Here is a 21,031-nt window from a genome sequence, read left to right on the forward strand (position 1 = left end):
CTGCTGAAACAACATATGCAAATAAGATACCGGAAACTTGCACTGGAATATTACACTTCTTCATAACAATTATTTAGACTTGCGCATTCACATACAGCGAAGTTACAACATTAAAAATCATAAAAAAAAAAGAAAACCCCACCCCTCCACACATAATTGTGCCCGGAACCATTGTTCGTATTGATTTAATTCCGGTACGGGTTTCACACGGACACAAGTGCGTGTCAACACGTCACCGCCGTTGGCTCCACGTGCTTTCCGCGTGGTCTCTGAAGGGGCACTCGATGCGTTCGCGCGGCACCAGCAGTTCCTACTCACGCTACAACAACAATAACAACAACAACCATGCAATAACACAACATTGCTACGGCATTAACAATGCATTCGTAAATGCACGTGCAGCAGCAGCACGGCGTTGTGTGGATGCAGTGGCATTACACTCGGATGGTCAACGCGAATGCTTGATGCTCAAGTGGGAGATCGCAAACTCTAGCGAGTTTGCGGCGACTGTCCGCTGCTTCTTCGTGTTGTCGTACGGGCGCTGATGCAGATCAACGGCGACACCTTCACATTCAGGTGGTCAAGGAAGCAGACGGCCGCGTCAGGAACAAGCGGAGGTAGTAGCGTTATCGCTGTGACGTCTCCTCCGTAGTTTGTGGATGGGGGCACTGGCTTCGTTTGGCAAGTTGCACGGTCTCTTGCTCTGGATAGGGCGACCGTGATAACGCAGAACAGAAGAACCGCGTGACGTCTCAATGCCCTCCTGATACAATTAAATGGCTCGTATGTTGTGGGTAAATGTTGTGTGGTTTGCTCTTACAACACACCGATGTGCTGGACTGGTAACGAATTGACACGTTTTGTTTACGTGACGAACCTCACTAATTGGCTGTGTCGGGTGGTGGCGGGTTTAACAAATAAATGAAGTAACACGTGAAATGACAGCCACGAAGCGAGTGGGAATCGGAGATAAAAAAACAACTGCTGTGTCCATGAGAAATCGAAACAAATTGCACGAACGTGAATCACTGTTAAATTATAAATTCTATGCAGTTTTAAAAAAACCGACGCATTTATATTTACGCGATTTCACCCGAAAACCTCTATTGTGGACCTCAATTTAAAATCATAGCTGTTGCTCGTCATCATCATCATCATCCACACGAAGAAGCTATATCTTTAGATGCACACTGATACCCATAGACTCGCACTGATACCCATAGACTCGCACTGATACCCATAGACTCGCACTGACACCCATAGACTCACACTGACACCCATAGACTCACACTGATACCCATAGACTCACACTGATACCCATAGATTCGCACTGATACCCATAGACTCACACTGATACCCATAGACTCGCACTGATACCCATAGACTCGCACTGATACCCATAGATTCGCACTGATACCCATAGACTCGCACTGATACCCATAGACTCACACTGATACCCATAGACTCGCACTGAAACCCATAGACTCGCACTGATACCCATAGACTCACACTGATACCCATAGACTCACACTGATACCCATAGACTCACACTGATAGCCATAGACTCACACTGATACCCATAGACTCTCACTGATACCCATAGATTCGCACTGATACCCATAGACTCGCACTGATACCCATAGACTCGCACTGATACCCATAGACTCGCACTGAAACCCATAGACTCGCACTGATACCCATAGACTCACACTGATACCCATAGACTCGCACTGATACCCATAGACTCGCACTGATACCCATAGACTCGCACTGATACCCATAGACTCACACTGATACCCATAGACTCGCACTGATACCCATAGACTCACACTGATACCCATAGACTCGCACTGATACCCATAGACTCGCACTGATACCCATAGACTCGCACTGATACCCATAGACTCACACTGATACCCATAGACTCGCACTGATACCCATAGACTCGCACTGATACCCATAGACTCGCACTGATACCCATAGACTCACACTGATACCCATAGACTCGCACTGAAACCCATAGACTCGCACTGATACCCATAGACTCGCACTGATACCCATAGACTCACACTGATACCCATAGACTCGCACTGAAACCCATAGACTCGCACTGATACCCATAGACTCGCACTGATACCCATAGACTCACACTGATACCCATAGACTCACACTGATACCCATAGACTCACACTGATACCCATAGACTCGCACTGAAACCCATAGACTCGCACTGATACCCATAGACTCGCACTGATACCCATAGACTCACACTGATACCCATAGACTCGCACTGATACCCATAGACTCGCACTGATACCCATAGACTCGCACTGATACCCATAGACTCACACTGATACCCATAGACTCGCACTGATACCCATAGACTCGCACTGATACCCATAGACTCGCACTGATACCCATAGACTCGCACTGATACCCCTAGACTCACACTGATACCCATAGACTCGCACTGATACCCATAGACTCGCACTGATACCCATAGACTCGCACTTATACCCATAGACTCGCACTGATACCCATAGACTCGCACTGATACCCATAGACTCACACTGATACCCATAGACTCGCACTGATACCCATAGACTCGCACTGATACCCATAGACTCGCACTGATACCCATAGACTCGCACTGATACCCATAGACTCGCACTGATACCCATAGACTCACATTGATACCCATAGACTCACACTGATACCCATAGACTCGCACTGAAACCCATAGACTCGCACTGATACCCATAGACTCGCACTGATACCCATAGACTCACACTGATACCCATAGACTCACACTGATACCCATAGACTCGCACTGAAACCCATAGACTCGCACTGATACCCATAGACTCGCACTGATACCCATAGACTCGCATACAGAGAGACCCACGGGCTCGCACTGATACCCATAGACTCGCACTGATACCCATAGACTCGCACTGATACCCATAGACTCACATTGATACCCATAGACTCACACTGATACCCATAGACTCGCACTGATACCCATAGACTCGCACTGATACCCATAGACTCGCACTGATACCCATAGACTCGCACTGATACCCATAGACTCACACTGATACCCATAGACTCGCACTGATACCCATAGACTCACACTGATACCCATAGACTCGCACTGATACCCATAGACTCGCATACAGAGAGACCCACGGGCTCGCACTGCGGAACTTATACGAAAGGATGCATCACAGGGATACCCTTCGCTCCTCCTGCGGCAATTACCTGGCTCATTAATCACCGCAACGTCAGGTTACATAAGCTATTGCTGCTGCACGTCGACCTCGGGCCCCATACGAAGACGTGCACAGTAATACGCACATTGCGTTGCAATAATATTACATTCACACAATTTTTATGCATTGGGTACAGCGGGAACATTTCATTAGTCATGAAATGCGGAGTGCGATATCATTGCATTCATGCAAGATACAGTGCTGCTGTCCGTTAGAAGTGATGCATCAGAACTATAGTAACTAGTGCAGTGATATACTGCATTAACATTACTTTGACAATGGAATGTGCAGTACAATCGTATTGCATTATTTGTACCCTGAAAACGATTGTTAAGGGCGCTTTATGAATGTAATAAATTGTTATTATAATCGGTCGTGGGCGGCACTGCACGCCGTTACCAACCCGCGCAGTGAAGTATGGTCGAACCAACCCCCACGACCAGACCCAGTTGCCTGGGAGGGCTTTCATCCAGCAGTGGATTGAGGAAAACCAAGAAAAACAATCGCGGCAGCATTGACGGTCCCACTCGTTCCCATAAAAGTTTGTCTCTCGTCGAATCATCTCCGGCTCATTTCTATGTCACACGTCTCTTTCGCTGTGTCGAGGGCATTATCCTCGTTATACTGGTAGGAACCTCCTGGTTACACCACCAGCCCACAGGGGATTATTGTGTCTGTCCGTCGTGCATCCAAAAATAGGAGGGGTGGGGCTATGTGGAAAGGGGAGGGTGGGGAGGGGCTGGGTGGGGAAGGTGGGGAGGGGCTGGGTGGAGAGGGGAGGGTGGGGAGGGGCTGGGTGGGGAAGGTGGGGAGGGGCTGGGTGGGGAGGGGCTGGGTGGGGAAGGTGGGGAGGGGCTGGGTGGGGAGGGGCTGGGTGGGCTGGGTGGGGGGTGGGAGGGGTGGAGCTGGGTGGGGAGGGGCTGGTCACCCCGTGGTGTCCTTATAAAACTCAACGTTTAACCTACTCACGCCGGCTTGTGCCCGTCCTCACAGTCGGGCATATTTGCGGAATACACCACGCCGCCGTTGACCCTGGCCATTGACCGAGCAACCCAACATTACTGCCAGCTCCCTCCGCAGGAATGTGTTTGGATGCTGCTGTGGTGTTAATGGTTGACACATTGTACTTGCAGTGCCGAAGTGGTTGGTTGTTGAGGATGGTGCGAATTTCTTAAATCGCCCCCCCCAGCTCTGGTCCACTCTGTAGTATTATTAATGGGTAACACCACAGTTGGATCAGCATGTCGTGTTTGATGGGGGGAGGGGGAAAGCGGGGGTTACCCCCCCACCAAACCCCCAACGTCTTCCAAGACGTCTGGCCAGCGTTGAAGAGGAGACCAAGGACCCCCAAAGAAGGGCACTCGAGATGTCCCTCCAGCAGAGGCACTTCTGTCGGCATGTTGAGCGAGAACGCAATGGCAGGGTTGCACCTTTTAAACGAAGTGCATCATGGTGCTAAACTCGTACCGTTTGTCTTCCCTTCTAGGGAATTCGCACGGGACAAAATCAAACAAAACACCCCTCCCCAGTGACCGCGGCGGGGCTCTGCGATGTCCATCGTCGCCGAGAGTGAATTCGGCTGGCTGCTGGATCACCTCGCCCACGTGAATTCGGCAGCGGAGAGCACGGCGGAGGCGGACAGCCCGGCTTCGGGGTTGCGGTTCAACGCGGAGTACTTTCACCAGCCGCGCCCGCACATCGCTGCCGGGGCCAGTGCGGAGACTGTGGCGTGCGGCGAGAGGCAGCTGGAGGACGGAGGAGATGGCGCCATCGCGCTGCTGGGCAGTACCGTTAAGGTAGAATTCCAAGTCGGCGGAAAGATTGTGGCCCAATGGCAGCACCAAGTTCAGAAGCTGGATGTAATGACGTGGGAACAAGCCTTCACGGTCATAGGGGATGTCCGCCATACCTTGTTTTGATCACTTTATGTTGTTGTTTGTGATTTTTGTTTTGGTGCCATTTCTTAATTTGTTTATTCATTTTTTATTTTGCTTTGGTAGCCGTTGGGGTTTTCATTTGCTCGGTATGTGTGTGTGTTGGGCTTCTTTCGCGCCATACGTAGCCAACCACGTATATGGGGATTTGGTCCTTATATATAATTCATGTACAGCGTTTTGTGATGCTGCTGGCATGAATGACGCTATATAAAATGTATTATACTACAAATAACTCATTGATAAAATACTACATTTTAATTGGCATCTAAGACGTTTACTTGAAACTCAATAATGTAGCTTGGTATTTATAACTTAATAACAAAAAATGCATGACTACGGTTTAATCCTCACTTGTCATCGTCATCTATACGTAGAGATTGACGGCTGAGGCTCAGTGGATATGGATGTCTGGAATGATTTACTGAAGGGCTTGAAGCATGTATTTTGTTTATCTATAAAATATACGTTATTCCACATTCTTCAGTTTATTTACAGAAGAATGACAACACTAATGACGGGTGAGATCTAGGTAATGGCTGATTGAACTAACCCATTTGCTCTGCAGTTTAGATTAATTGATCACTTATGTATGGATGTCTAACTTTTTTTGCACCGTACGTAGCCAACCGTGCTAATCGGAGGTGCCAATGATCATGTGATGCTGCACCACTTGAGAGGGAAGGTCGTGGTGGTTTTATTTTGGCTAGACTAAGCCCCATCACATGAATGTGGAATTTCTACGACTGGGTTAGTATTGGCGCTACACTATGAGCACCACGCAATACTCTTTGAGTATTTTGCCGGTCAGATGTTATGATATTTGTTGTGTTGCTGAATTGTCCTCGCGTTCACACGTGGAATGCAATCCTCTCACGTGAAAATATTTTTTGCAAGATTACATTCCATGTACCGTGATGAGGAATGCTGCCATGGGGTAATGATTAGCATACTGGTCTAGTTATCCAGAGTTAACTGGTTTGACGAGGTTATTAAATCCCCCTCTGCCTCCCTCCACCCAACAGTATAAATGGTAACACCACAGTCATTTGGCAAGGTGTGGTGGGGTAACGTGTGGCCAAATACCTCCTATAGTCGGCTCTCTAATGCTCCCTCTCGTGGAAGATCTTCCGCAAGCAGTGGCGTGAGCGAGCAAATTGCAGGGCTGCACCTTTACCGATTTGAATATTTGATGTTGTTTTTGCTTTGTAGTGTCACGATCTCGACTGATTGATTAACGAGCCAAAGGAATATAAAAAAACGTAATTGAAAGTCGCTTTTTTCTCTCTTGTTTTTTGCAGAGAAAGCGCAAAAGAAAAAGGAACGACATGAATCAGGGGGAGATTGATGCCTTGGCTTACCACCAAACGGTAAGTTGTGTTTAACGGTAACATTCGGCGACAGCGACTGAATTTGCAAAATACATTTTAAGGGAAACGTGATGAGACGCTATACGAAGTGAATTTGTAGAGTGCGTCGCTGTGTGAAATTTAGAAAATTAATTTTTTGGATTGTATAAAACGCACCGCACGTTCGTGATTAAACAAGTAAAAGAACGCATTATCCCCCTTACTCATGCGGTGGCCTTGCCCGCAATGTGTGAAGGCGTATCTCTCGGCAACTGCACGCTCACGCCACTGCTGGCAGAAGGGCCTCCACGGGAGTGAGCTAGAAAGAGTCCCTCCGGTGGGTACAGGTAGTCCTCGACTTACGATGGAGATGCGTTACGACGACCCCATCGTAAGTCAAAAATATCATAAGTCGAAGATGGCCTAGCCTACCCAGGATTCTTAAGAATGGTGATAATTTAGCAAAACAGAGCGATTTACAGTACCGTACTGTATCAACTATATACTGAATGTATTTATTAATTACAATACTGTATTGCACGGTAGAATGTAAAGTAAAAAAAACCAAGGTAAATTCTTAGCCTACCTATATGAACTGCAATTTAATATAAAGTTTTTTCAGGAAACAATCCTATCTGCTATAAAAACTTTTAACATACATTGAACGTATCGTATCGTGGTAACTCTAAAATGAAATCCCAATGTACAGTATCGTACCTCGTACCCTGCTGCGTTTGCCTGCCACGCAAAATTTAAAATATCTTACAATTTTGTTGTATCGCCGTCATAAGATCGAAATATCGTAAGTCGGACCATCGTAACTCAGGGACTATCTGTATTTGGTCTATACTTCAATGCTGTCCAGACATATTGGAAACAGCGGGAGTACCCACGCTTTACCCCACCACACACATGACCGACCAATAGCCTGTGCCTTACCCATTTATACGACTGGGTGCTCAGAGACGGTGGGCGGATTTAAGAAACTTGCCACGACACCCCCGGGAGATTGAACCGCCATTCTCTGTATTGCGAGTCCAGTGTGCGAACCCCAAAAAAACACAAAAGTGTATTTCAAAAAATCTGCGTTTGGCTTCAGATCAGAGATTTTGTGCTGGAGGGCTCGAGGAATCTCGTAGACCTGGGACGTCAACGGAATCTCCTCCTGCCTGGCACTCTCATTCCGGGCCCTGTCGAGCCGTCATCACCACGGCGACATTGTCCCGGCACGGACTACGTCCCCGCTGGGGAACACGAACCGCGACGCGGCACCCAGGGCAACCACAGCAGCCGGGCTCCCGCCGCCGAGACGCCCAACGTGAAAGAATCGGGAGGTGCAGCGGCACCGGCGAGCCGTGCCGGGTGTCGCGACGTCTGCTGCCGCGCCTGTCGCGACGTGGCTGTCGACGCGGAACCGGATCCGCTGGCGGAACTGTGCGACGCCGACGCCGCCGATGCCGTGGGAAGGGGGCGTCTGCCGGAGCGAGCGAGCGACGTACTGGTGCTGGAGGACGCGGGAGCAGGGACGACAGAGCTGACGGCCAAGACGGCAGTGGGCCGCGTGGTGGAAAACCGGCGGCGGGGGCCGAGCGTCGTGGATTTTAACGGACACGAATACGTGCTGCCACCCAGGTGCAGCTTCCTCCTGTCTGACGTCGCGCGACTCGAACCGCTGCTGCAGTGTAAGACGTCTCGTGCCGGCTTGACTTGTCTCACGGGGACGGACCGTGGTGGTTTTGGTGGGGGGGTGGGCGGGGGGGGTGGTGCAGAATTGCAGTGTTCAGATGGCAGCGATCAGCTGGGTATCCGCAAATGAAAATATCTCAGATTGGCATGCACTGTCAAGTATTCAATAATGGGCAGGTAACAGATGCATCCAGTGTTGTAGATTTTAGGCTTCATGGATGAGAATTGTACAACATTAAGATAATATCTACTTTTAATACTACTCGTCTTAGTGCGGAACCGGCGCGTATTATTCCGCGCAATGTGCAGCGTTCACCCCGTATGCACGAAAGTGGTGATCTTGTATGAACAGGTGACCTTGAGAACAATTAACATCTCGGACACCCATAGCGTAAAGAGAGCATGTAAGATTGGCAGTCTACCAGCATTGTTTGAAGCGAGCCTGACTGCTGATGTGGCACTGAATGTCGAAACCGGTTGAGTTCACTTGTGTTGAAATCAATGCTGCTGAAATTATGCGTGCAGATGAGTCGCTTAAGAAATACTTTAATCTTTTGTACGTGAAGAGATTAATATGTGCAGGAGACGTATGGCCTGCTTTATTAATTTTGTCATAAATAACATCGGGGCGGCCTACATCAAACGCCAGCGGCAGCTGGCAACGCGGCACAAATTGAGCCGCTCCACTCAGCTCCCGACGAAGCTCGCAACAGGACGTGGATGCGAATCGTCGGGTCAACGTGTCGGACATCACGTGGGTACAAACCCGCAGGCACATGGGGAGCGATTCAGGTTTACCGGGGCCGCTCCCAAGCCGAGCGGGCTGAGTAATGCTGAGTAAATAAGAATGTGTCACGGATCGCAGACGCACTTTCCCCCGTCTTCTCACCAGGGGAGGGTTTGCAAACTTGGCTTGCGAACGTTTGCCAGGCGGCTCCTCGGTGGATTTCTATTTTTGGTCTCGCAAAGTAGCTCGTGTTTGATCTCGATGTAGCTTCATCGCAGCCCTTCCGGAGTAAGTGTCGCATGCCGTGGGCGCCCTCGGAGTCCTCAGGCATTGCCACACGCGCACACGCGCACACGCGCACACGCGCACACGCGCACACACGCACACACGCACACACGCGCACACACGCACACGCACACACGCACACGCGCGCACATGCGCGCACACACGCACACACGCGCACACACGCACGGATGTCAAGAGCCATGCGCGGTGTGAGCTCACGCTATAAGTTTTCCATAAGAGGTATTTTTGGGTTAGATCGCGTAAATATATAAATGTGTCATTTAAACCCGCCACCATCCGACACAGCCAACTAGTAAGGGTTGTCACGTAAACAGAACGTGCCAATTCGTCACTAGTATAGCACACCGGTGTGTTGGAGAGCCAAGCCACAACATGTACAATCTGAGTACGACGTTTCGCCAGTAATTACAACTCGCTTGATTGGGCGACAGCCAGATTTGTGGAGAAGTTTACCTGTTTCGTTCCTTATATAGAGGTGTAGATGTGGTGACCATGCTTCTGCGCTCTTGTGCAAAGTGGGGGGGGGGTGGGGATTAATGAGCCAAAATGCGTTGTGCATGCGCATTATGCGAGCCCTTTGATCTTCTCCTTTCTGTCCATTGTGTGTATTAAAACAGCCTACCAACGGTAATCCCTTTTGAAGTATGTTGCCCTGTATAGGCATGCATTTAAACAATGTACTATCCGAACGGTTAAAATAATTTTGCATTTCTTTCCATTTTGATAGATTATCTAATTAGTCTTGGCCAGTAGGAGCTAGTTTTGCACATAACTTCCACATTATCAAAATCAATTGAGTGTCCTTGTTGGCACTCGTGTTCTGCTACTGCTGACAGTTGCATTTGGGAGTTTTTAATATTTCTCTGATGTTCTTTTAGTCTCGTGCTGATCATTCGTCCTGTTTGCCCAACATAACGCCACACGTGCAGTTAATCCTGTACACACCTTCTGTTGATAGCTTCGGTAATACATCTTTTGTACCAGATATTAAATTCTGTATTTTATATACCGTGGAAAATCTGACTCGGATGTTTTGTTTTTCCAAACATCTGGCTCGTTTATCAGTTACTCCCGCATAATGCGCATGCATAATGTACGTTGGCTTATTAATCCCCCCCCAACCCACTTTGCACAAGAGCGTAGAAGCGTGGTCATCACATCTACGCCTCTATATAAGGAACGAAACAGTAAGACTTCTCCACAAATCTGGCTGTCGCCTGATGAAGCTAGTTATAGTTACTGGCGAAACGTCATACACAGATTGTAAATGTTGTGGCTTGTCTCTCCAACACACCGGCGTGCTGTACTAGTACACTACACTATACACCACACTATACACGACACTATACACTACACTACTATACACTACACTGTACACTACACAATAGTGCTGTACTAATGACGAATTGGCATCTTCTGTTTACGTGACAACCCATACTAGTTGGCTGTGTCAGGTTTTAATGACACATTTATATATTTACGTAATCTAACCCAAAAAAACCCTCTTATGGATGACATTGGTCGCGAAGGCCTACGTGTTAGGCTATCTATTTTGCCGGTTCGTCGGTCTCGCACACGGGCGGAGAGAATTGGCGCGCATTGAAGGCCGACGCGAATGGGGCCGTGGTTCGGGACTTTCGGTTGAAGTGCGTTGCAGAGTCCGCGATCCATTCAACGGTGAATTGAAAAACGGCAGCGTATAGGTAGTATGTAGCCATATTGTTTTTTTATTGTTAGATAACAAGACGCTGGTCTTTAAATCTCTCCATGGCCTTGCCCCACCTCATCTTACCTCTGATCTCCTTCCGTGTTCTCTCTCGTCCTCTTCATTCCAAATCTCCTCTCTGTCCATTGTCACTGTGCTCAATCCTGGTTTGGGTTCATCCCCCTCCTTGCTCCCCTCCACTGGAATCAACTTTCCCCAGTAGATGAAGCAGTCTCCGTCCTTCACTGCATTCCGTTCCTCTCCTCTAAAGCCTCACCACTTCTCTCTTTCCCCACTCTCTTCCTCTTCCCTACCCTTCGCCCCTCCGCTCGATTTCGTCCCTCCCCTACCCTGCCATGATACCCATGTATTACACCCCTCTAACGCTATCACTCATCTCTCAACCCTTTGCACGTCATCTAAATAATTCCGTTCTGTCACAATAAACAAAAAAGATGTCAAGCGCCTTGAGTGAAGGGCGCTCCATAAATACAAAAGAAAAGAATTTGCATTCGAACGCAGAATTGATTATTATGACGATCGCTGAGCACGGGCGCGAAACGCCAAACGGCCAGAGCGGCACTATCAAATAGGACCGGTGAATAAAAGCGCGCCGTATTGTACGTTCCTTTTGGCAGTCAAAAGACACCCCGTGCCGAGTAAGCGCGATCAATCCGCGTGGGGTGGGTGACGACGACTGCTGTGGGTGATGCCGTGTGTGGGCCGTGCACCCGTACGTATGCACGTGTAGTGAGTCCGACTGAGTCACAGACGTTCCTTTGAGAGGCAACACATTTATTTGTAACACATAACACAAAAGGGTAACTGCCCCTTCACCAGATACAGCCTAGGGTGGTGACCACCCAGCTAACTACCCTATACAGAGGAGTTACTGCTACGAAGGGTCGGACCCTCACTCGGGTCCCGACCACGTGGTTGCCTCGTAGGACGAAGAGCCTCAGCCTGAGAAGTAGAGCTTCCCGCTCGTAGGCGTTGAGCTTCCAGCTTGTAGACGTAGAGCTTCCCGCTTGTAGAATGCAGCGACCCCAGTCCCTCTCAGGAACCCGCCTTATATTCCCCTACGGTCGGGGCCGCTCCGCCCTCGGCCCCGCCCCCTTCTCGAACATTCTCGTTCTCTCTCGATCCCTCTCGAGAGCTCTCACTGGACACGTGATCACCCCCTAGTCCCCCCACCTGGGGGCCTCTCTGTGGACATTCCAGATCACGTGTCTATGGGGTCAACCAGAGTGCCATAGCCCAGGGCAACCCTGGCCTTGGGCTGACACTCTCCCGCTCCCCCTCTTGGGAGCCCGCACTACACGCTATGCTTGGTGCCGCTATCCCAGCGCACGCCAAGCCCCGCTAGGGTTGGTACTACACCTGCCTACAGGGTGTACGGAATGACGGTGCATCGCGTGCAATGGCCCTCTCAGGCCGGCACCATACAGTGACATCCCCGATGTCACTACGCACGCACGCAGGTATGTGCCGTTGACCCAGTGCTTTTCCCCTCGTGTGCTCCGTTGCGCTCAGATGGGACGTTCGATTTGATCGTTTTGGACCCGCCCTGGGAAAACAAGTCTGTCAAGAGGAGCAAAAGGTGTGCGAGCACGCGTATGCCATCTCCGTAAACGTTCGTGTATACTTGAGGAGCGGTGGCACGGACGAAAGCCAACTAAACTGGGACTGGCTGCAGTGTGGAGTTCCAGCTAATGACAAATCAGCATTGCATTGCGGGCCGTTTCAAGTTTTTAACTTTTTGTGGAGTGCGATTTTCAGTTTGCCTTTCGACTTGAATAATTTGAAGGTTGTCACCAAGAAAAAGAAAATGCCGCTCCCCCACCCCGCAAACCACGCGTCGTTGGCAGAATGCAGAACGTCCACTCGCGCTGCTGCTGCTGCGATGACAAAACCGCGTCGCCGCGTTCCCACAGGTACCGCGCGCTGCCAGAGTGGCAGATCGCGCGTCTGCCGGTGCCGGCGTTGGCATCTCCAGGCTGCCTCGTCCTCACCTGGGTCACCAACCGCCAGAGGCTCCTGCAGTTCGTCAAGCGGGAGCTGTACCCGTCGTGGCGCGTGAGCGACGCCGTGGAGTGGCACTGGGTCAAGGTGAGCGGCGGACTCGACGATGGTGGACGGTGGTTACCGAGCCTACGTCAGAATGTTGTGTTTCTTACTGGAGGAATCCGGAGAGTTGTGAAGTTTTTTTTTTTTCACAGATGTCCGGTAAGGGGCGGGTCAGCAATTTACAACAACAATACGAAAAACGATAGGAGTGCAAATTAGAGAAAATGTAAGTCGCCAAAAAAATAATTAAGTACAAATTGCACAAGTACATGAATTCCTGCAGATTTTTCAACACTAAATGCAACCTTTGGTAAGACAACAATGCAGCAAATATAGTCCCAGACCACACCGAGACAACACACAGTCAATAGCAATGGCTTGTCACGTGTGGGAATTTATATTCGCAGCCAAATACTCTGAACTCGTGTTTCTAAATGTGGAGGGAAAAACCGGAGGACCCGGAGAAAAATCCACGCGACCACGGGTAGTGAGAGACACGCAAGCTCCAAATACACAGCAGGCGACGGGGTCGGGATCGAACCCACGACCTGCATACCAGGCGAGAGAGACAACATCTAGTTAGCACAGTGCATGCTGGGTGGCCGGGCCTTGCCAGCTGCGGTCCCGGTGCGCTCCGAGTCTCCGTAGCTGACCTGCCCATGCTGGACATCCGTGAAAAGAGCTTCACAGCTCATCTGATTCCTCCTGCAGTCTCAGTAATGATTCTGGTTTTGGCTCCGGAGGGAATGCCGAACTCACTACCTCCCCCCCATTGCTTTTACTTACGTGCATTGTTGTATCTTTCTGTGTTTGACCCACTTTTGTCTTTGAGAAATTGGTTTAACACGTAGGCTTTCACAACTCTGGCTGTCGCCTGATGAGCCTCGTCGTTATTACCAGTGCAGCGTCGAAGAATTGTAAATGTTGTGGGCTTGCTCTCCGACACCGGTGTGCTGAACTAGTGACGAATCGGCAAGTTTTGTTTACGCGACAGACCTCAGTAATTGCCCGTGTGGCGGGTTTAACGACACATTTATGTTTACGAGATCTAACCTAAAAACAACCTCTGATACCCCCATTTAGTGAGGGTGCTGATATTACATTCGAAATAAAACCTTGAAACCTTTTCAAATGATAATGTAAAAAAATTAAGAAAATCTAAAAACCCACGCGGAGAGCGCTAACGTGAGCCCCCCCCCCCGTTTCGCTGCCGTTGACGTCGCCGCTGCCCGCGGGACGCATTGGGTCGCTCGACGCGCGTAGGTGACGAGCCACGGGGAGTTCGTCTTCCCGCTGGACTCGCCGCACAAGAAGCCGTACGAGACGCTGGTGCTGGGACGCGTTGCAGCGACGCCAGACGTGGAGCGGTACTTGCAAACCCACAGAAACCCGTGTGAAATTACCGACGTAAGAGTTATTAGAAAAAAATATGAAAACATTTTGTTTATTAAAACTCAACGCGAGCCCGCTACAAAGCGACGATCACCGAGCGGAGGGGGGGATGAAAAGTTCAGCGACATGCAGCCCGAGTTCGGCACGGCAAGGAGGGCCCCGATGAAAGGGGTTCAAACTGGGTTCACCGACGGAAGGTTCCCAGAAGAGTACGATCTTAACGAATTGTTTTCACAGCGCTGGTGATGTCGGTTTTGCAATTGGACGATTCACAATAAAGCTGCTCAAATTGCAAAAATGTCTTAATAGACGATACTACTTGACATAAAGCTTTCGTGACTGCAGGAATTCATATTCTTTGGGTCTTTCGGTAAAGTCACATAGATAGGTTCAAATAAAATAACGAAAAATAACAAAAAAACAACGACGTTTCGATTGCAACACAAGCGTTCGTCATCAGGAAGAAAAAAAACTCTTGTGTTTCGATCGAAACGTCGTAATATCGCAAGTGAGTAAGTAATCAGAAACGTTCTGGACAATCGCTATTGCCCAGAATGTTGCCTTTTGTAGATGTCGGGCAATGGCCCCTGCGTGGTGCTGTTACCGTAGCTCTGCTGTGGTGCACGATTTACCACACTGGACCTTGCAACGCGGCGGTCGCCGCCTCCATTTGATCTCCCGGCGGGGCAGTCGAAACAGTGCCTCTGCCCGCCCAGCAGCATGCAGTGGGTTCACCGCAGTCGATCGGCAGGTCCACGCTTAGTGGGGTACGGCGTGGGTACTCCCCACCTCTTCCGAGATGTCTTGACAGCGTGGAAGAGTAGGCCAATTGCTCTTCGGAGGGACACTCGGGAACTCCCTCTCGCGGGAGCCTCTCTTACCAGCAGTGGTGTAAGCAAGCAACTGTAGGGCTGCACCTTTATCTTTTTTTATAAATGTGTGGTGATTTTTTTGTTCCATCAACGCCACTTTTTGAGGTCTGGATTACAGATACACATAGCCTAATTGTAAATGTTGTGGGTTCTACTCTCCGACACACAACCGGCGTGCTGAACCAGTAACGAATTGGCACGTTCTGTTTGTGACAAACCTTACTAATTGGCTGCGTCGGTCGGTGACGGGTTTAACGACACATTTATACTTACGCGATCTAACCCAAAAACCTCTATTATGGACATAGCCACAGCGAGACCATGACGAACAACTCATTTGCGTAGTTTCTAATGACGAACACTGCGTGTGTGCAAGCCGAAAAGACATTATTTGCCGGTAAAAAAAAAAAGCTGAGAATGAACACAAAGTTATAATAATTTGCCTGTGGACCTTTGCTGTCCATGGCCTTTTACATTTCAGAGCTTTTGGCAAAGTGACACAAATAATATAGATATTTTAAATGGCGTTTATTTGTAGCCCATAATTCGAAAGCTCGTACCTCGGGGTGCTACTGGCAGACTTGGAGGGTAATTCACATTTCAGTTCATTTATTAGGTATAGACCTGTGAGCCATTCAGCTCTTGACTCGGGTGCAACCGCAACAAACAACAACATGAATAAGAAACATCTTAAAGCTACAGAAAAATCCAGGAAAAAACAGCAAAGTCTTCCAGAAAAAGCACCGCATATCAACGCTGTGTGCAAAAATCCCAGTGGGATGCAAGTCAAACAATAACAACCATAAGACAATTTATATTAAAGTCATCAGTCTAACTCTGTACAACAAACAAATATGGCTAATCCAAAACGTTTTTGAAATCACCAAAATAAAGCTATAAAAACAACGTAACAGTGATCATAGGAACTGTGATTTAAATTTAACAATAAACGATATACATAACATGTACGACCAAACTTTGCAGCCATAGCTGGCAGCATGAGTCACTCCATAACAGCAGGAGAATCAGCAGGAGATCAGCACACTATAATCAAAAGTCAAGATGTGCAGCGGTCATCCGGAGCGATACATTTGATTTCAGGCCACTGAATAGCAGTAGCAGCTAGGGGTGTACAACTCCTCTAGAGCAGTTTAGAGTGAAGATCTCACGGGTAGTGATCCAAGTTGCAGTTTATTGGCGATAGCATTCCAGACCCTGGGGGCATCAATAGCAAAGGCCCTTCCTCCAGTATTTGTATGGCAATAAGGAATGTGAAGCTGGTAAATGAGCGAAGACCTGAGGTCACATTTGTTCTTCGAAACAGTGAGGAGATCCAGCAGGTAGTCTGCGTATGTTTTTGTAAGTACATCGTGAATAAATAAGATCTGATGCACAAGCCGGCGATCATCTTTCACCAAAGATCGTTTTGTAAGTGTAATGCCGGCAATGTCATCGTTGACGATTGATTTGACTTCATCCTCTCGATGTTTTCTTTTCTTTTTAAGTCTCCCTGAACTCCCCACACGGAAGCTCCTGGTCAGCGTGCCCAGCATCCTTCACTCCCAGAAGCCTCCGCTGCTGAGTGAGTGAGGCATCAAAAATTTCGCCCTTCGAGCCCCTGCTATGCTTTGTGTGTTTTCTGATGGCCGACTGTGTTTGTAAACGATCCGTCAATTCGGAAATTTAAATCGATCCCTGTGCTCGCAACGCATCCACTGTGTTAATTGTGTAAAAGTCTTGTTTACCAATGTTTTCCGCAAATTATACGCTCGTGGGAAACGTTAGACTGAACCAACTAGACTACATACCGCACAAACTACATACGAAGTAATACATTCGCAGTTGTATGTCAACTCATGGCTGGATGGAGGCCTCCCTATGCCGTGTAAGGCTGTTCATGCTTCACCACGCTGGTGTTAGTATGGGTTGCTGAAGAGAGGGGGCAGGTTTCGGACCGGTTCAGACATTGACACTCGCCCACCGGTGTCAACCGTGGCCAGGAATCGAACTCGAGTCGCCGGGATTTAGCGCAGTGCACCAACCACTGTGAACTGCACTCTGAAGAACCCAGCGATCACAGAGACAGAGAGAGATGGAGTGCTTACAAGACATACGTTATAAAGGAGTTGGGTATAAATAAGCCCCCGGGAGAAATAATTCGGGAATTGAATCGTGTGACCCAGAATCATGATTGTCCTGCGAGTTGCATGCTGTCTGGATCGTCACGTGCCTATGTGGACACACGTCAGATCGCTGAACTGATTGTCGTTTTCGGCGATGATGATGACGACGTCGACGATGATGAGGTGTCCGTCGGCGTCGTGGCACGAGACGGCAGACACTAACCCACTGGTACATGTCGGTTGTCAAATGTCACGCTCCGGCTCTCTGCTCGCGCGAGTCCAAAGTCAGCCGAATGCGCAGGATCCTGCCGGGGAAGAGTATTTGAGACTCAGGCCCTCCCTGGGTAAACCCGCTGCATCGTTGTTGTTGTTGTTTACCGAGCTGTGCATGCGCTTCTTAAATCACGCTGTCAGATTCAGTGAGACGTGCCACTTTAATAATCATCACGGTAGCAGCAGGCTTTCCTTAATAACACACTGTTACTGATATTTCCCCACCGGCATGAAAAAAAAAAATCGGCAAATTAGATTAATGGATACATCTTGCATAGGTAGCTAATTAGTATAAATAGCTTGTGTGGGTTTATATATTGAAAAAAAAAAGAAAAAAATACAAAAAGGAGCATTGCCAGTGTTGAGAGTGGTGCTGTAATGCGGTTCATTTTATTTGCTCTTCACTAAATAATAAGTCCAAGAGTGGGGTGGAGTGGTGGTGCAGTGGTTAGCGCAAGCGCACGATGAACCCAGCGACCCAAGTTCGATTCCCGGCCACTGCTAGTATGAGAAGCGAGTGATTACTGAACAGCTCCTGGTCTCTCCCACCCCGCCCCACCGCCCAACTTGAACAAATCTGCACTGACCAGTGTTGTGAAGTATGGCCAAACAACTCCCATTACTGCCATTTCATGGGGGGGGGGCCTTCATCCAGCAGTGGATTGACAAAGACCTGTAAATTATTCCCGCTTATTGTATTATTTTAGTGGAAGATTATCTTGCCGTGTGGACAAGTGGTAAGAGCATGTGGCTCGCAATCGGAAGATCGTGAGTTCAAATTCCGGTCAAAGGTCGGACTCAATCCATACAGTTACAGTTGATCATCGATTATCCGGCGTGCGATTATCCGGCTTCTAACATCATCTGGCAGTCCGGGCCATTCCGGCGAAACCGCTCCAAAGGCTGTAACCAGTCCGGCCATCATCACCATGTGCGTGACAAAGTAGCTCTGCTTGATTTCAGTGTTAAATATTATATACAGTACGTTATACACTACATACAACTTAAACAATGAAAATACTGCACGTGTATATACATCACCCCGTGCAGAGTCTTCAAGATTAGAGTGGTAAGTATGCTACAGTAACTACGGTAACTTTGTTTAAAGTAGGGGGTATATTTTTGTCTACATGTATGTTTATTTATGGCAATTTCATCGAGTAAACACATTTAAACACACAAAAAAAGATTACAGGTGGGGGGGGGGGGTACCATCGTTCGTACTCAATGCAGAAACAGGTCGGCGACGCCAGGGGCCGTTGACGCGACTTCAGACGCACGTTTCAGGCGCTTCTGACGCACGTGGTTCAGCGTTAGCGTGAGCGCGAGGTGGCACTTTCGCCTCGGACGTAACGCGTCGGACGATTGGCGCCGTAATTGAGATGGAAACAATTTGTTCACCGTTGCTCCGTAAGGGAGAAGTTCGCGTAAAACACGGCGGTGGCGTCGGACGTACACAGACAAGAACTGACTCCGTTGATCCACTCTGGAAGTGGTGACGTTTCATTCGTTTCTTGCCAATGTCAAAAGCAGTGACTTTGTCAATAAGCCAAGTTTCAAACAATTAGGAAATCTTCCTTATCTAGAAATAGAGCGTGGTATTAACGTTGTGATCTAAATAAAATTATCTCATGAATGTTATCATTATCCAGTCGCTCTAAATGGAGTCTGTAAATGAGTACCACATTGTTGGAAGTCAGTGGTGGTTGGTCTATGGTGAGGTGTTCGCCCCCAGCATAGGAATGTGGAATTACCACTGCTTGGCTCAAAGCTGCAGACGGAGATGAGAAAGAGAGACACTTTGAGATTGTCCAAAAGATGCAAAATAACATTTTAATGACTTTATTCTTAATGGTTTTCAACCACAGCTCAAACACATGGTCTTCATAATACGTTATCCTTGACACCCTCCATTGTGTTTTCACGTTCCCCTTGTTGCCCGACACGATGTCCGACGTTTTGCTGCACTTGCCGGGGGCATTTTCAGGAAACTGCTCCCGGCACGTGGGTCGAAACGTCGGACATTGGGCCGAACAACACGCGGCACAACCCCAAAACACAACGGAGGGCTGTTACAGCGGCACCACTACAAAGACCTACTCAGTCATCCTTAACGCTCTTGTCTCCAAGCAGTGTCCATTAGAGGTTTCAATGTTTTAACTTGGTAATGAAATAATAATTACGACAATAATTTTTAGGCCCTTTGAAGGATAAATTGCTTGTCGAGACTCATTACGTACATTGTGCTCGGGTTGCTTTGACAAATTCCTCATTTGAGTCGTTTCGGCGAGGCACATGCGGTTCGTATTACGCGCGCGTGGTTAATACGCGCGCTCATTTATTTATTAGGCCCTGCGTTTCTGTTTTATTTGTTTATTTCCCCCGCTTTGTAATTTTCTCTCTCGCAGACGTGTTGAGACCCTTCCTGGCGCCCTCTGCTCGGCGCCTCGAGCTGTTTGCGCGCAATCTCCACCCGGGATGCACCAGCTGGGGCAACCAAGTGCTCAAATATCAGCATCTGCGGCACTACACGCACGCTTCTCCCTCGCGCAAATAACGCCTGGGGCTGGGGGGTGGGGCGGAGGGGCGCGGGCGGTGGGGGGTGGGCGGCTTCGTGGGGGGGGGGTCATGGTGGGTTTTTGGGGGAGGATCGGCACTGGCTGGGTAAAAGGGGGGGGGGGGGGGGGCGAGGAGTTTACCGGTGGCTGCAATGAGCGGGGGCGAAAAGTGATCGGCGTGGACGCGGGGGCAAGGAGGCGTCGCAGCAAGAGAAACAGCCGACGAGGGACGGGAGGCGAAATTAACTCGGGTGAGCGAGAGAAGGGAAGAGAAGCTGATGGGGAGACGTGCGAGAGAGACGGCAGCAGCAGCAGCAGCAGCAGAGAGGCGATACCGCAGAGTTCGGAGGACACGGCCGTGCAGGAGCGGCTGCGGGGAATTAAATCAACGGCAGAGAATGGCGGGGGGGGGGGGGGGCCTTTACTCAGGAATGGGAAGTTGCAGGCCGACAGCAACAACAACAGCATAAGCTGGTTTGGATGTGGGGGGTGGAGTTCGCAAGACCCTGCTTACGACCGTCGCGGCCGTGATTCTCGCTTAATCCGCCCCCTCTCCTCCTCCCCCCGTCCTGCCGTGGCAGCCCGCCCGCGGCCCGGCCTGGTGGTGCGTCCTGCGCCGTCGCGAGGCTCGGGGAAGGGATGCACCAAAGAGCGCTTCACAATTAAGTCTCCGCTTCAGTCGGGGCGCTGCAGCTGGCGCGGTAATTGTGCCAATTTTACGGACGATGATTCCTTGTTTTCCACAAGTGTTGGTTGGGGTTTTCCTT

General features: G+C 49.3%; 1 protein-coding gene across 6 annotated transcripts; it reads left to right on the forward strand.

The window, feature by feature from the left end:
* The first annotated feature begins 268 nt into the window (after positions 1-268).
* On the forward strand, positions 269-20,271 carry METTL4 (methyltransferase 4, N6-adenosine). 6 transcript variants are annotated; one of them, XM_061562437.1, is made up of 9 exons: positions 269-318; positions 4,758-5,068; positions 6,508-6,576; positions 7,655-8,237; positions 12,513-12,579; positions 12,914-13,088; positions 14,310-14,413; positions 16,816-16,892; positions 20,115-20,271. In XM_061562437.1, exons 2-9 carry the CDS (start codon positions 4,823-4,825, stop codon positions 20,261-20,263), a joined length of 1,470 nt encoding a protein of 489 aa, XP_061418421.1. In that variant the 5' UTR covers positions 269-318; positions 4,758-4,822; the 3' UTR covers positions 20,264-20,271. The 6 variants fall into 6 exon arrangements, 3 of the variants coding, with proteins under 3 accessions (XP_061418421.1, XP_061418401.1, XP_061418412.1); XR_009755894.1 differs by having other exon boundaries at positions 276-617; positions 4,759-5,068; positions 14,310-14,453; positions 20,115-20,221; XR_009755896.1 differs by having other exon boundaries at positions 276-617; positions 4,759-5,068; positions 7,655-8,187; positions 20,115-20,221.
* Positions 20,272-21,031: the final 760 nt, after the last annotated feature.

The sequence above is a fragment of the Lethenteron reissneri genome, chromosome 4 (assembly GCF_015708825.2).
Source record: "Lethenteron reissneri isolate LAM-NWPU_2019-01 chromosome 4, ASM1570882v1, whole genome shotgun sequence".
NCBI classification, from domain to species: domain Eukaryota; kingdom Metazoa; phylum Chordata; class Hyperoartia; order Petromyzontiformes; family Petromyzontidae; genus Lethenteron; species Lethenteron reissneri.

Coding starts and splice junctions, on each gene's coding strand:
- METTL4 (XM_061562437.1), top strand. CDS start 4,823: ATGTCCATCGTCGCCGAGAGTGAATTCGGCTGGCTGCTGGATCACCTC. Junction 6,577..7,654: donor CCTTGGCTTACCACCAAACG/GTAAGTTGTGTT, acceptor GTTTGGCTTCAG/ATCAGAGATTTTGTGCTGGA. Junction 16,893..20,114: donor CCAGAAGCCTCCGCTGCTGA/GTGAGTGAGGCA, acceptor TCTCTCTCGCAG/ACGTGTTGAGACCCTTCCTG.